Here is a 17076-nt window from a genome sequence, read left to right on the forward strand (position 1 = left end):
ATGAAAGGATACAAGTTATAAAAGACTGTCCTGAACAAAAAAATTTAAAAATATTGCGATCATTTCTAGTTTCTCTCTCTCTCATTTCAGGGCATGACACTAGATAATCAAAGTACTGACAAAGGATATGGTTCAGCTGCTCCAGTACAGGGTGATAATGGGTGATGTGGAGGGTGCTGCTTTGTAACTATCTCTTGGTGGTGTTGTGGAGGAATGAGGATACAGAATTTTAGCCCTGAGTCCCCAGCATAAAAAATAATCAATGAAACTGGACTAGGCAGAGGTTTTTGGGAGGTTAGGAAGGTTTCCCCTACATCACCCATAAAAAGATTGGCATAGTAGGGTGCCACGCGGGTGTCCATGGTTGTTGTTGTTGTTGTTGTTGTTGTGGTCTTCAGTCCAGAGACTGGTTTGATGCAGCTACTTATCCTGTGCAAGCTTCTTCATCTACCAGTACTTACTGCAACCTACATCCTTCTGAATCTGCTTAGTGTATTCATCTCTTGGTCTCCCTCTACGATTTTTACTCTCCACGCTGCCCTCCAATGCTAAATTTGTGATCCCTTGATGCCTCAGAACATGTCCTACCAACTGATCCCTTCTTCTTGTCAAGTTGTGCCACAAACTCCTCTTCTCCCCAATTCTATTCAGTACCTCCTCATTAGTTATGTGATCTACCCATCTAATCTTCAGCATTCGTCTGTAGCACCACATTTCAAAAGCTTCTATTCTCTTCTTGTCCAAACTATTTATCGTCCATGTTCCACTTCCATACTTGGCTACATTCCATACAAATACTTTCAGAAACGACTTTCTGACACTTAAATCTATACTCGATGTTAACAAATTTCTCTTCTTCAGAAACGCTTTCCTTGCCGTTGCCAGTCTACATTTTATATCCTTTCCACTTCGATCATCATCAGTTATTTTGCTCCCCAAATAGCAAAACTCATCTACTGCTTTAAGTGTCTCGTTTCCTAATCTTATTCCCTCAGCATCACCAGACTTAATTCAACTACATTCCATTATCCTCATTTTGCTTTTGTTGATGTTCATCTTATATCCTCCTTTCAAGACACTATCCATTCCATTCAGCTGCTCTTCCAAGTCCTTTGCTGTCTCTGACAGAATTACAATGACATCGGCGAACCTCAAGAAAGAGAAAGAAAACAGGCATTCTACGGATCGGAGCGTGGAATGTCAGATCCCTTAATCAGGCAGGTAGGTTAGAAAATTTAAAAAGGGAAATGGATAGGTTAAAGTTAGATATAGTGGGAGTTAGTGAAGTTCGGTGGCAGGAGGAACAAGACTTTTGGTCAGGTGAATACAGGGTTATAAAGACAAAATCAAATAAGGGTAATGTAGGAGTAGGTTTAATAATGAATAAAAAAATAGGATTGCTGGCAAGCTACTACAAACAGCATAGTGTCCATGGTAGTGCCATGGATTTGTTTATGCAAGATGTCCCAGGAGGAATGATCAATATTCAAGGATATGACAGAAAAAACTTTAGGGCCCATGTTTACTAGACTTTTTTGTTTCGACTGATGGTTCCCGTTACATCCCTGAATATTGACCATTCCTCTTAGGACACCCTGTATACCATCCATTAAGGGAGAACTAGCTGTGTGTCACGATGTAGCAGGTACAGTGAATGATGAAAGAGGATCACGTGGGAGAGGTGGGTCATGGTTGGATGGTGCTATGAACCAGAAGAGGCAAGGTTCAGCGTTAGGATTAGGTTGGCTTTGGTTGGAGGCATTGTTGGCAAATAAATGTTTCCACTGTAGATATTGGGAGAAGGAGGGTACGTCTTTGACAAGTCCAACATGGTCAAACTTGGGTATAGGGCTGAAGGTGAGGCCTTTGGATAGGACTGAAACTTCCATAGGGCTGAGATTTCTGGTGGAAAGTTCAACAACAGTGTTTTGGGTTTGTTTGGGTTCTGGATATCATGGAGTATTAGGAGTGAGATTCGGGGGAATGGCAAATTGAATAGGTCAGCGAGGCAGGGTCTGGGTGCTACGAGGAATTTCACTGTGGGTAGGATAGGTGCTGATGTCAGGTGATACCCTACTCCCACCTTGGAGCACAACTACTCATCCCCCATCACATGCAGCCCTGACAGGAAGACTGATTCTTGATTTCGTAATATTTCTGTGACTGCCTGTTGTTTTGACTCACTGGATATAGAAGATTCTAATTTCAGATCAACATTCCAGTTGTTCCCTATCAGATTGTGTTGTCAGATTGAGAATTTGTATTGGATAGTTCACACCTATAACATTTTGTTTTCTGCTTCCAATGATTTTTCTTTGGAAATTTGTGGTAAGGTCTTATGGGACCAAACTGCTGAGGTAATCGATCCATAAGCTTACACACTATTTAATCTAACTTAAACTAACTTACACTAAGGATCACACACACACACACACACACACACACACACTCATGCTCAAGGGAGGGCTCGAACCTCCGACGGGGGGGGGGGGGGGGGGGGGGGGGGGGGGGGGGGGGGGGGGCTGGGGGGGGGGGGGGCGCCGCGCGGGCCATGACAAGACGCCCTAGACCACGCAGCTACCCCGTGTAGCTCCAATTATTGAAAGAATGTTTGTGCTTAACCAAAAGAGTTTAGTTTGTTTCCTGATTACCAAGATTTGTCATTATTAAGCTGAATTGTTGGCTGGTTAGTTGATTTGGGGAGGGGACCCAATAGTGAGGTCATCGGTCCTGTGATCTAAGATGGCAGAAACTAAGGGAAGAACAATACAAACAGCACAGTCCTGTTGATGGGAAGGGGAAACATGTAAACAAAGAAGCTAAAACTAAAGGAATGTCGGGGCAGCAGGAAAAGTAAAGAAGATGGGGGGGGGGGGGGGTGATGGCGAGAGCAAGGGGTGCCCCAGAGGCACTATGCATGATGAAAAGCCCAACAGGGACAACAGCAAGGGAAGAAGACACAAGAAAAAGCACAATAAATCAGACAAAATGTAGGAAAATTGGGGGGGGGGGGGGGGGGGCAGACCGTTGTGGAGGCAAGGCTGAAGGTCTCCCACAGCAATGCCCACACTTACTGGGGGGTTCCTATTCCTAAAGATAATTCATGTACTTAAATCTGGAAGGACAAACCACTTTTGCAAAGAAAACCCGAGGACGGGCTTGACCCCCCCCCCCCCCTCCCCCCCTCTCCTCCAAGAGCAAGTTCGCAACTGGGCAAAAAGGAATTTGATGTAAGCTACAAACCCACTCCCAGTGGGATCACAGAGAATTGGGGGAGGTTATCTATGACCCCCACCCCTCCTTCTGCACCAGACAATCAGGCAGCTCATTACTCGATATAGTCACATAGCTGTAAAGCCAAAGGAAATCAACCAAACAAGCAGCACGGCCAAGATCAGAAAGATGGTCGCGGCTGGCAGAAATCAAAGGGTGCCAGGAAAAACACAGAGTGATAGCTTGAAGGCCATTCATTGAGTCTGTACATAATAAAGCTCATGTGAGAGATGACTAATGAAGCAGAGGGCCCAATAGATAGCCATCAGTTCAACTGTGAACACCCCATACATGGCAGGCAAGAGATGGTATTCCATACCAAAAGAAGATGTGAAGCCATATCCCACATGACTAGCAGATTTAGAGCTATCAGTCTGAAAAACAATAGCATCTTGAAACTCCCGTAAGAGTGGGTGGAACAAACAACTGAACACTATTAGAGTGGGGCAGAGGAACTACCCCAGATTGGGGGTGGGGGGGAGGGGGTGTCTCAGGAGAGAATGTGGGAAACAGGACAAAGAGGGATGATGGAAACCACAGCGGAAAGAAGTGATGTGGAGCTCACCTGAGGGAGGGCAGCGGGGGGTCAATGACCCAAAGCAGTGGAAAGAATAGACGAGGAAGGGTGTACAGGAATGAGAGGGTTAGCAATGGTATAGGAAACCAGGAGCTCAGATCGCCGAACCAAAAGGAGAGGGGAAGGATTCCAGCATTAACCAAAAGACTATCAACCGAGCTAGTGCAAAAAGTGCAGGTGGCCAAATGGATACCATGATGATGGACTGGCTCCAAGAGGAGCAGTGTGGAAGGGGCACCTGAGCCATAAACTTGACAACCATAGTCCAGATAGGACATAACTGACACCTGATAAAGGCAGAGAAGAGTTAAACATCTGCACCACAGGAGGTGTGGGCAAGGAAGAAAAGGACACTGAGTCTACTGAAACAGTCTATCTTCAGAAGGCAGATATGGGACAACCAAGTCAGCTTGTTTCAAAAAGGAGACCCAGAACCGGAACTGGGGGACCACAGTTAGGCATTGGGCATCAAGTTAGAGCTCTGGATCAGGATGGGCTATAGTACGGTGGCAGAAATGCACCACCCTGATGTAATGGGAGAGAATGAAAGCCATGTGAGAGTACCAATGTCGAAGTGTGCTGGATGGCACACTGGACCTGTTGCTCTACAGAGGCCACTGAGTGGGAACTAGTGCAGATACAGGAATCATCCACATGCAGAACAGGGGTGACCAACTATCTGACAGAGGCCACAAGTCCAATAAGAGGAATGAGGAAGAGGAGGACAATTAATATGGAGCCCTGTGGAATGCCATTCTCTTGGGTCTGGGGAGAGCTGGTAATAGTGCCAACCTGAACAGACAATGACCAGTGAGACAGGAACAGTTGAATAAAAATTGGGAGGGGAACCCAAAGACCCGACTCATGGAGTGTAAGTAAAATGTGATGGCACCAAGCCATGTCGTATGCCTTATGAAGGTTGAAGGAAACTTCTACAAGATGGTGGTACTGAGGAAAGGTATGCTGAACTGTGGTTTCCAGTTGAAGCAGATGATCAATTGGAGACCATCCCTCCCGAAAGCCACACTGGTAAGGAGATAACACATCCTGCGATTCGAGGACCCAAATGAGCTGACAAACCACCATCTGTTCAAATAACTTGCAGTGGGGACAGGTCAGACAGGTCAGACTGATCAGCCGAAAACTTTTGACGAACAATGAATATGAGCTTAAGGAAAAACCACAATAATGTCCCTCCATGGAGAGGGGAAAACGACTTGAAGCCAAATATGGTTGAACATCTGGAAGAGATATTGATGTTTTGGAGGACTGAGATGCTGAAGCAATTGGTTATGGATGGAATGAAGGCCAGGGGCTGAATTGTGGGATGAGGAGAGGGCCAGAAGACATTCCCATTCAGTAAAAGGTTCATTGTGGGAATCTGCCTGATAAGGGATAAAACATAAGTGGGGAGCTTCAGCCTGCTGTTTCTGGATCAGTAAGGTAGCTGGATATGCGACTGATGCCAATGCTGTCACAAAATTGGTCACAAAACGTTCCGCAAGAACCAATGGATCCACACAAAGGCCACTTGGTAGGGCAAAGCCCGAGGTGGAAAACTGCTGTTGGCAATTTTGGAGGGTGCTGAGCATAGCCAACACCCGTAAGAAAGGGACAGAGGAACCAAGGGAAGAGACAAAGCATTCCCAACACACTTGCTTACTGTATTTGGTTAGAGTAATGGGCTTTGGCACGAAGGCATTTAAAGGTAATAAGACATTTCCAGGGGCAGATGTGGACTCTGACCATAATCTATTGGTTATGACCTGTAGATTAAAACTGAAGAAACTGCAAAAAGGTGAGAATTTAAGGAGATGGGACCTGGATAAACTGAAAGAACCAGAGGTTGTACAGGGTTTCAGGGAGAGCATAAGGGAACAATTGACAGGAATGGGGGAAAGAAATACAGTAGATGAAGAATGGGTAGCTTTGAGGGATGAAGTAGCGAAGGCAGCAGAGGATCAAGTAGGTAAAAAGACGAGGGCTAGTAGAAATCCTTGGGTAACAGAAGAAATATTGAATTTAATTGATGAAAGGAGAAAATATAAAAATGCAGTAAATGAAGCAGGCAAAAAGGAATACAAACGTCTCAAAAATGAGATCGACAGGAAGTGCAAAATGGCTAAGCAGGGATGGCTAGAGGACAAATGTAAGGATGTAGAGGCCTATCTCACTAGGGGTAAGATAGATACTGCCTACAGGAAAATTAAAGAGACCTTTGGAGATAAGAGAACGACTTGTATGAATATCAAGAGCTCAGATGGAAACCCAGTTCTAAGCAAAGAAGGGAAAGCAGAAAGGTGGAAGGAGTATATAGAGGGTCTATACAAGGGCGATGTACTTGAGGACAATATTATGGAAATGGAAGAGGATGTCGATGAAGATGAAATGGGAGATATGATACTGCGTGAAGAGTTTGACAGAGCACTGAAAGAACTGAGTCGAAACAAGGCCCCCGGAGTAGACAACATTCCATTGGAACTACTGACGGCCTTGGGAGAGCCAGTCCTGACAAAACTCTACCATCTGGTGAGCAAGATGTATGAAACAGGCGAAATACCCTCAGACTTCAAGAACAATATAATAATTCCAATCCCAAAGAAAGCAGGTGTTGACAGATGTGAAAATTACCAAACTATCAGTTTAATAAGTCACAGCTGCAAAATACTAACACGAATTCTTTACAGACAAATGGAAAAACTGGTAGAAGCCAACCTCGGGGAAGATCAGTTTGGATTCCGTAGAAACACTGGAACACGTGAGGCAATTCTGACCTTACGACTTATCTTAGAAGAAAGATTAAGGAAAGGCAAACCTACGTTTCTAGCATTTGTAGACTTAGAGAAAGCTTTTGACAATGTTGACTGGAATACTCTCTTTCAAATTCTAAAGGTGGCAGGGGTAAAATACAGGGAGCGAAAGGCTATTTACAATTTGTACAGAAACCAGATGGCAGTTATAAGAGTCGAGGGGCATGAAAGGGAAGCAGTGGTTGGGAAGGGAGTAAGACAGGTTGTAGCCTCTCCCCGATGTTGTTCAATCTGTATATTGAGCAAGCAGTAAAGGAAACAAAAGAAAAATTCGGAGTAGGTATTAAAATTCATGGAGAAGAAATAAAAACTTTGAGGTTCGCCGATGATATTGTAATTCTGTCAGAGACAGCAAAGGACTTGGAAGAGCAGTTGAATGGAATGGACAGTGTCTTGAAAGGAGGATATAAGATGAACATCAACAAAAGCAAAACAAGGATAATGGAATGTAGTCTAATTAAGTCGGGTGATGCTGAGGGAATTAGATTAGGAAATGAGGCACTTAAAGTAGTAAAGGAGTTTTGCTATTAGGGGAGCAAAATAACTGATGATGGTCGAAGTAGAGAGGATATAAAATGTAGGCTGGCAATGGCAAGGAAAGCGTTTCTGAAGAACAGAAATTTGTTAACATCGAGTATAGATTTAAGTGTCAGGAAGTCATTTCTGAAAGTATTCGTATGGAGTGTAGCCATGTATGGAAGTGAAACATGGACGATAAATAGTTTGGACAAGAAGAGAATAGAAGCTTTCGAAATGTGGTGCTACAGAAGAATGCTGAAGATTAGATGGGTAGATCACATAACTAATGAGGAAGTATTGAATAGGATTGGGGAGAAGAGAAGTTTGTGGCACAACTTGACCAGAAGAAGGGATTGGCTGGTAGGACATGTTCTGAGGCATCAAGGGATCACCAATTTAGTATTGGAGGGCAGCGTGGAGGGTAAAAATCATAGAGGGAGACCAAGAGATGAATATACTAAGCAGATTCAGAAGGATGTAGGTTGCAGTAGGTACTGGGAGATGAAAAAGCTTGCACAGGATAGAGTAGCATGGAGAGCTGCATGAAACCAGTCTCAGGACTCAAGACCACAACAACAACAACAACAACAACAAGACCAGTGGAGAACAGGTGCCACTTAAGATGTTGCAAGATGTGACAGCATCATGGATGTTGATGGCAATGGCTGCACTCCACCATGGGACAGGCTGGTGGCAAGTGGGGCTGCTGCACACTGGCTCTGGTAGTCCTGCATCGCACGCCTAGCCCGTACACCTGCCACCACTCCCTCCCGCACTCCCAGCAAGCAAACATGCTGCCTCCCTCCACGCCACTAGCTAGCCATCCCTTGCTCCTCTTCCTGACTCCCAACTCTCTCTCCATTTACCCACCCACCTAACACACCCCCACCCCACCCTGTCTACCACCCACACTTCAGTCACAGCAATGTCCATCCAGTCCACACTGTATAGCAAGTTTTCTCTTTCATGTGTTCTATCGACAACTCAACTTCTGCTTATAGCTTCCACGGAAGATATATAAGGAGCCATGCAATGAATGTCCCTTGTTTATTAAACTTATTGAAACAAATAGTAGCTGGATCTGGGGTGGTGGTACAAATGAAGCATTTAATAATATTAATTTGACATCATCCTAAAATGAATCAAGATTTTAACCGGCAAAAAGAACACAATCCAGAATAGGACGACCAGTGATCAATAACATTTTCTGGCTGAAGTATTAATAAACATGAGATGTATTACTCAGCTACTGAGAAAGAATGGTTATCTAGATTTTTTTGCAGACTCTAATATGAGGCTCAAAAATAGAAATATGTAGGCTTTGTCTTTCTTAATGAAAAGCTATACATTGGACTAATGAGATAGATATTATTTTTACAAGAATTTAAGTTGGAGATGGTACAAATCAAAGCTTCACTTAATGTATTGCCTAATGCACTTTCTAGATTACCATTGGGTATAGATAATAAAAACTGAACTGCAGGATGTGAAACCATATTTGGAGCACATTTTATTGCAATAAGTTACTTTAATAATCATGTAAGATAGTCAGCACAAAAATAAAAGATGGCGTGTGATATGATGGATACTTTGGTTCTACTGCAATATCTTGTAACCAAGGGTCATTATTGGAAAGTGATAAACATATATGGCTGTTGTTGGGTTGGGTTGTTTTTGGGGAAGGAGACCAGACAGCAAGGTCATCAGTCTCATCATATTAGGGAAGGATGGGGAAGGAAGTCGGCCGTGCCCTTTCAAAGGAACCATCCCGCCATTTGCCTGGAGCGATTTAGGGAAATCACGGAAAACCTAAATCAGGATGACCAGATGTGGGATTGAACCGTCATCCTCCTGAATGCGAGTCCAGTGTGCTAACCACTGTGCCACCTCGCTCGGTGCGGGAATGGGGAGCAGATAAGGAGAGGTGCACAGAGGGGGGAAAAAACAGTGGGTGTGTTGGCAGAGTGCTGCACAATGTTGGTGAGGGGACAAACTGCAAGGAGGTGACAGGACAGAGGGGATGGAAACTGCTGGTTGGAGGGCAGGGGTATAGTAGGTTACCATATGTTGGGGCTAGGATGATTTCAGTAGTGGAAAAGTGTTATAAGGGTAACTCCCATCTGTGCAGTTCAGAAAAGCTGATGGTGGAGGGAAGGATCAAGATGGCCTGGGTCATGAAGTAGCCATTAAAATTGAGCATGTTAGGTACAGTTACATGTTGCATCACAGAGTGGTCCACTTTCATCTTGGCACAGTTTGGTGGTGGCCACTCATCCTAAGGGACAGCTGGATGGTAGTCATACTAATATAAAAAACTGTGCAATGACTGCAAGAGAGCGGGTATATGACATGGCTGCTTTCACCAGCGGCCCAGACTCTGATGGGATAAGGTAAGTCTGTGACAGGATGGGAATAGGAAGTGCTAGGTGCATGGATTAGACAGGTCTTGTGCCTGGGTCTTCCACAAGTTTATGATCCCTGTGGCAAGGGGGTAAGAATTGTGAGTGGTGAAAGGATGAACACAAGCAGGCACACATCAAGTGACATGTGATGGCCTGCTTGTGTGAATATGTGTGTGTTTTCTTTTCTGAAGTAGGCTTTTGCTGAAAGCCCAATGTGTAAGAGTCTTTTCATTGTGCCTGTCTGCAACTCAACATATCATCTTTCTGGTTAGTAGTAATCTATCCTTTCATAATATTGTTGACATTCCAACCCAGACTTTCCACTGTTCAATATTAAAATTTGTTGCTCTAGTCAGCATGGATGTGTGTCAATCTATTTAGATGAATTTTTTTCCAGAGTAAATCTAACCAAATATGAAAAATTTGAAGGCTGACCAATTTTTTATTTTATTTTATTTATTTTATTTTTTTGGGGGGTGGGGGGTAAAACAAGGGACAATGCTGGATCCCAAAGAAGCACTAAGCCTAACACATCTTTGATGATACTGCTGCCACAGTAAACAGGAAGGCCAAGGAGATTTCAGATCTCATGAGGCATTCAGTCACACTTCAGAATGCTACTGACAATATACCTGCAGATGAAGAGAAGGCAACGGAGTTCAGGGACCACTGAATGAAGTGGTTTTTCAACACTATACACTGTGTTGATGTAGGAGATAATAGAAGTGTGGTTTCTAACACATTACAGTGAATCGTGGAATTGTTTGATATAGAAGAAATGCTGCTGACATGCTGCTCTACACAAAAGGAGACTAGTGGACAATGGCTGTTGAGAAGGGTAGTGTTAAGGGCAGATCCAGTCGTGAAAACAATCCACTACAGTATTGATGTATCCAAATAAATGAACCTAAACGGAACAGAACCTGTAATACTAACAGCAGCATTAGTAGCTGGGTAATTTGTTAAGGTGTTTTACAATGGTTATGCAGTGTTAGAAAGTAGTTGTAGTATTAAAATTTTTGCAGTATTAGCATTTTATGTAATGTTTGTAAGTACAAGGAATAAATAAATAAAATTATTATTATCCACATAAATATGAGTTGTATGGCCTATGTTAACCATCCAGACAATACACTGTAGTTGTAAAGAATAAATGAGTAATGGTTGCAGTTTCTTCTCACTTTCGGCTGTTTGCTGTAGTAACACAGCAAGGTCATATTTGTAGTAAGAAGGCTAAATCACTCAACCAACTGGGCTGTTATCACTGTGACTACTGAAAATATGATGTCCTTCTGTGGGAACCATATGTTACTCTTGTCTCTCCATAGATATCCCTCTGGATATGTTGCATTTATTGTATGGCTATGTGTATCATTGAGGCAAGCAAGCCACCAAACTGCAGTAAGGTCCTTTGTTCACATGACAAATGCTTCCTTAGACATCATGAGTAATCCACAGTGCTTAGGTAGAACTAGAGCCGATGCACGGATGATTTTGATAGTGTTTTCTGGTATGCCTGAAGCAGTGAATATCACTGCTTTCTTCTTCATAGGTTCACTGTTGATATACTTGCATGTAGAATCTTTCAAAATTTGAACAACCTTCTTGTCATAATCCTGGTGCGGCATGATGATTATGGCATTTAATCCTCATAAGCAGGAAGCACCACAATGCTGATACCACCTCACAGCTCCCGGAGTGTAGTTCTACCACTCTTCAAAATATATATTGTGGTTAGCTTACAACAACTTTATCCGCTCCCTTTGTTGTGAGTGATCTAGTCACTTATTATACTACACTCTTGGCATTCTGAAAATTTTAGACAGCTGCCCAGTAATTTCATTGTGAAGATATCAATGTGTTTTGCAAGAGAGGGTGTTGACTACACCTGCAACTCACACTCTTGTGAATAGCCCACAATGTGTTCTCTATATATTTTCCTGTCACAGAACTGAAAATTATACGAGCAAGAGGTGAAGGACTAATAATTTTTAGAGATGGCGACAACTCTCAGTATCAGACAGTTTCTCTTACCAGTACCATGTTTCTTGGCACCTGACAAAAATGAGGCAACAGTTACAGGAGTTTCAATGGAGAACAACAGGAAGTAAATATAATTCAATATCTGGTTGGTTTCCTTCTTGAAGCAAATACACTAACCTGTAACGAAGTTGCTGCTTTCAAAAAACGAGGTATTTTTTCAACTTCTGGTTTCATGAGAGTCCACAAGTTACGTAACCGTGGATTAATTTGTAATTCATGAGCAAGTGTAATTCCATGCTGCTCCTTCAACCTAGAATATAAACATTTTACTATAGTCTGGTCAAGAATGTTCAACCAAATCAACGCAAGCAAAAGACAGTATAAAAATAAACAAAACAGGGATATACTGATGAGAGTTGGCATGCAACAATGTAATGGAGCAGTTCTAGGTTACAAATGATGTTTCAGCATCTCTCACATATTTACTATGAGATATGAATTGGAGATTCCAGAAAGATATTTATACAATTGCTTTAAATCATGACACAGAAGGCATTCTTTTACACTGAACAGTAGTGTTCTGGAGCACTAAGTTCATATTCTACACTGAGGGAGGTGGCATAGTGACTATGACACAGCTGCATTGTACTGGGGTACAGATGGCAGTCTACAGATTTTGATTTATATCTTACTTAGTTTTTCAAGATCACAGCAGGTGAATGAAATTATCGTTTCTTATCAAGTTCATGAGTGATCCCTTGTTATACCCCAGTTCATTCAAGTAATTGATACATCTCTAGTGAGCCAGATATTGAAGATATGTTAGTCTCTTTTTTTCTTTTAAAATAAAATTAATAATTCCAGCCCAATCTAAGCAAAACAGCTCCAGATCATCACATTTTCACTAGAAATATCATTTGTGACTTGTGAGTACCTAGCATGCATTACAATGCCACTCAAAAAAGTGTTTGTGTTTAAATATTGTTTATTGTAGTGCTTTTGTTTTTCCACCTACTACACACACATTTAAACCATAAGGGTTACGTAAGAGTGAGAATGCCACATTCACGTGTCCATGTGAAGCATGGGTTTGTCACATTTAGTCCACACATTTGTAGCGATTCTCCCTGTGCCAGGCTGATGGTAAATGCAAATGCAAGTTGCACCAAAAACTGCAAATGTTTGGATTTGAATAGCATATCTGTCAGAATAACTGTGGTGCATGGCAATAGTACACCTTCTCCTGTGGATCTCCATTTAAAATTGTAGCTTTGAAGATACTGTTCATCATCTTTTTTTATTGACAGCCTGGTACCATTGCAAAGTTGTGCTGGATTTATATTCTGGAGAAGAATGATAGGCACACCAATTTTAAATAGTAAAATGTGTGGCAGCATGCCTGCCAAATCAAGTGGATTTAAGAATGAAGTCGAATAATTGACAATATTGTCTTGATTCAGTACATTATTGATGCTAATATAGCATGTGTACTTAGTCACTGACAATTTTTGTAATTCTGTGCAATATTAAGGAAAACTTCGAATAGATATACCTATGGTAGTTTTGATTTTACAGAAGTATGTTGGCAATGTCATACACTGTGTGGGTTTATTAACTGGCTTTTTCCCCATTCAGCTGAGGCATCATGTTGGCATCGTAAATGCATACTGTCTCCAAAGCAAATTTTTACAGGTATTATTGTAAAATGGTTGATTTGAGACATGCATTAAGTTCATCACCAGCTGTCGAACACAGAATAACTGGTAGAGTTTGTCAAAAATCACCATGGGTGCACCACTGAGGAGCTGTTTATTTTCTCCCAAATCTTTGAGTGTATGATGATGAACTTCCAATGTTTTTCATGCACTATAGTACATTTGTCCCATATAATGAGTTAACATGACAAGTAGTTTACTCCTACCAGAATTTTTGTTGATATTGTATGGTGGTGTCTCAGTGATTTGCGTATTCAATGGCAATTCCAGTTCTGAATGCACTGTTTGACCATCATTAAAAGAGTTGCTGCAATTCCAGATTATGCAACAGCCAGTGCAGTATTTTTCCATAATTGTATGGTTGTCAAAATAAGTGAAGTAAGACAAATTTTTTCCTGTGCCTCTGAGCACATTTAGGAAATACAATCTGCCATTTTGGCTTGTATTGCACACCTAACTCTGTCATATGCAAAGCATTTTTTGAAAAAGTTTACCTAACTCATTAAGGTGTGTTTCTTGTTGTTAATCACGCTCAGAAATGCCATTTGTACATTGATTCGGTGTAGCCGTTACCAACTGTACCAGTGCTTTATTAGCGATTACACAACTCATGTCCTTAATCAAAACCCTTGCCTCATTATACATGTTCAGTGTGAACTGTATGTCTAGTTTTTGATTCTCAGCACATATACAATGTAGCATATCTTCATTCAAGTAGTATTTGTATTTTTCCCAAAGATCTTTTGGAATAGATGGGAAGTGTGATGTCAGTATGACTGCAAATAATGTGTGGTTGAGTAGTATTTGATGCATCAGTGAGTGAAGTGTCCCAATGTGCATCATTTTCAAGAAGACTTAATTTTTGTCAAGGTTCATGATAAGTGGCACACACTTGACCATTCACTGTTCTCAATTCTTGGAAGGATGTCTGTTCATGTATGTTGGTAGACAGTAATTGCAAGTAAAAGCCATGCTGCACTGTCTAAGTGGACAGAGTACAGATGGGTTATTGCGATGATCGAGTATAAATCTCAATGTTCTGTGACAATTTTACCTGGTTTGCAATGCTGAAACTTGTTTGCTGATGCATGTGTAACTTCAGAGTAAGTAACAGTAAATATATAGGTGCACAACGCAAAAAATGCAATTAACATTGCTGGCGGTGGCGATAATGCTCTTGCTCATCCATTTTCAGTTGCGAAGTACAGATGTTGTCTATTTTCATGGTGCACTGCTAAAGGAACAACTACTGAAGTCATTCATGGATTGAAAACAGATAAAATGTTCCATCTAGGTTGATTTTTATGACAAATGCTATTGCATTTCTTACTCCAACAACTACCATAGTGCTTCATTTGTTGACATATCTGCAAATTTATTTGATCAACTTCACCAAATTGCAAATCTCAACATTGATGCGAGCTTGGAATGGTTCTGAGAGAAACAATGAATACAATACAACCCAGTGGTTATCAACTTCATTATTGTTTTGTACTTTTAATGTGATGAATTTGTCACCAGATTCAGTGAGGGGGCATGTTGAGTGCACCCTGGGAGGGGAGGGGGGGGGGCAATTAATGAACCTAAAAAAAAACACAGAGAGTGAGGGTTATATATCAAGGCAACAGTATCCAAAAGAAATTAAAAAGTTGTAAATTTTGAAAATAAAAAGTTAAACTACAAATCCCATATCATGAAATTCATTATCGTTATTTTTAAGTTTCTTCATTCCTTTATATCTCAGTTTAATACTTCCATAATCAAAAAACTGAAAATCCCAACCAGTAATTAATTATAATATCTGTCTGGCAAAATAATTTTAAATGTATTATCAACCTCCATACAAAATTTCTCTCCATATCTAGTTTTCAAATAATTACAACCTGTAACGTGTTTCATTTACATGCAGCTCACAAATTTTTTGAAAAAATTCTAACAGCTAATGTTGTTGAGCTGATAGAGTAGAACTTTCCTTTCAATAGAAAAAAAATTTAATGGGAGAAAAAGATATATTCATTACGAAAATTTTTAATCCTATAAATAAGGATGGATATGACTAATGTGTCGGGCAAATTTAAATTTGATATTTTTATTGAGAGAAATAACAAACCAAGAGAGAAACAAGTGAAATGTGGTATCTGCAAATATTATTTTAAACCATCTTCAATTATAGAAAATCTGAGAAGTATGAAATGTAATGCTTATGGAGAAGAAGAGACATTTGAGGAAACTGACACAAAAATATGAGAAGAAATAGAAAAGTCAAATTCTCTCATTTTTTATAATTGTAAAAAAATAGCAAATTATTAACTTAAAGATTATCATATAACAATAAATAATATCCCAAAAATATTAAAAGATTATACTTGTGGTTATACATTTTTTTTTAAATTCATCACTCAATAACCAAAAAATCTAAATGTTAAAATATAAGAAACATAGAATGCAATTAAAAGCAACTGAGAAATTTATTCCATTGTTATAATGAAATACCTAATACATATTTTATTTTTACATAGAAGATACAGAAAACTTATTTTAATATCCATACAGTACTGTATTATAATCTTCTAGAACCATTCTTATTATACTGAAATGAGAATTCTTTCTTAATGTTTTCATTTATGAAATTTTTAGTATCAACATCTCTAGTTATCTGGTTGTACTCTAATTGTGTCTTTTCTTTCACTTCACTCTCAATTAATCTTATGAAGTTTTACTTCATCTGAACCATATTTTCATTAGTAAAATTAATATCTATATTATCTAACTGGTCATCCAGTAGTATTTCATAAGATTTTTGTAAACCTGTAACATATTAATTGTTACTCATATTTAATAATATAATTAATTCAGATACACCTTAGCTACAGCTCATTTTCCTGTAATTTCTTCTATCTTATCAGGATCTAATTCAATATCCAATATTTCTTTAACTGTTTTGATATACATCTCACTAGTTTCAAAATAATGAGGGCTGATTTCCAGCTTTATCTTAATGAACTCTTTCACATTATTTTTAAACAACATGTTGCTCTTACATCCAAAATTTGACACTTCATAGACTTCTAAAATCTTATATCCTTTTTCTACAGCTATCTTTATTCCATCTGTTGTCCAATTTCCAATGATACTTCTTTCATCATAATTGTAATTACATTTATTTATTTTCTCTTCTACTCATCTGATACACAAAGGAAACAACAGCTTTTCATTTTTACCAGTCTTTAGCTGTACTGGTAAAACTGGATGATACAATCCTCAAGGTGCCAATACTTGACAGTTTATAAAATTATACCACTTTTTAGTATAAAATCTTGGTCAGGATGATAATCATAACACTGCACAGTAGGGTAGAGACTAATATTATTATTGTACCAACATCATTTGCTTTAGCTCTTAATTTTACTGTATTTGTACATCCTCCATAAAAGGCATCTTTTTTATTTAATGGTTTGACAACTTTAGGTAACTGTTTCAATTTCTTTAGCTTTTTGTACACTGCTGAGTAAGCCAATCATGTTCCCACATCTCCACTAAATTATATCCAGCATTTAACATTTCAGTACTTCTTGTTAAAATCTTTTGATGTAGGTCATCCACTGATTCTTTAGTTTTGTTGTTAACTGTCTCACCTTTAAAACATATTTTTACAACCATACCAGAAACAACCATGATACTGATAAACAGTATTGATTTCTTTATCAAAACCATCTACTTTCGCTCTGGCTATACTTACTTCTCCACCATTAAGAAAGTGTGGAATATAATTATTGATTAAACTGTTTAACCAAGCA

General features: G+C 39.9%; 1 protein-coding gene across 6 annotated transcripts in view; it reads right to left on the reverse strand.

Annotated features, from left to right (window-relative positions):
- The window catches only part of LOC124615394 (2',5'-phosphodiesterase 12-like), a 166221-nt gene that overhangs the window by 82425 nt on the left and 66720 nt on the right, over positions 1-17076 (reverse strand). For all 6 annotated transcript variants that reach the window (XR_006979786.1, XR_006979785.1, XM_047143224.1 and 3 more), the window contains one exon: positions 11742-11874. Coding sequence is in view for 4 of the 6 variants with exons in the window: in XM_047143224.1 (XP_046999180.1) it covers positions 11742-11874 (133 nt within the window). In the remaining 2 variants the exon portion in view is untranslated. The remainder of the gene's footprint in view (positions 1-11741; positions 11875-17076) is intronic.

The sequence above is a fragment of the Schistocerca americana genome, chromosome 5 (assembly GCF_021461395.2).
Source record: "Schistocerca americana isolate TAMUIC-IGC-003095 chromosome 5, iqSchAmer2.1, whole genome shotgun sequence".
NCBI classification, from domain to species: Eukaryota; Metazoa; Arthropoda; class Insecta; order Orthoptera; family Acrididae; genus Schistocerca; species Schistocerca americana.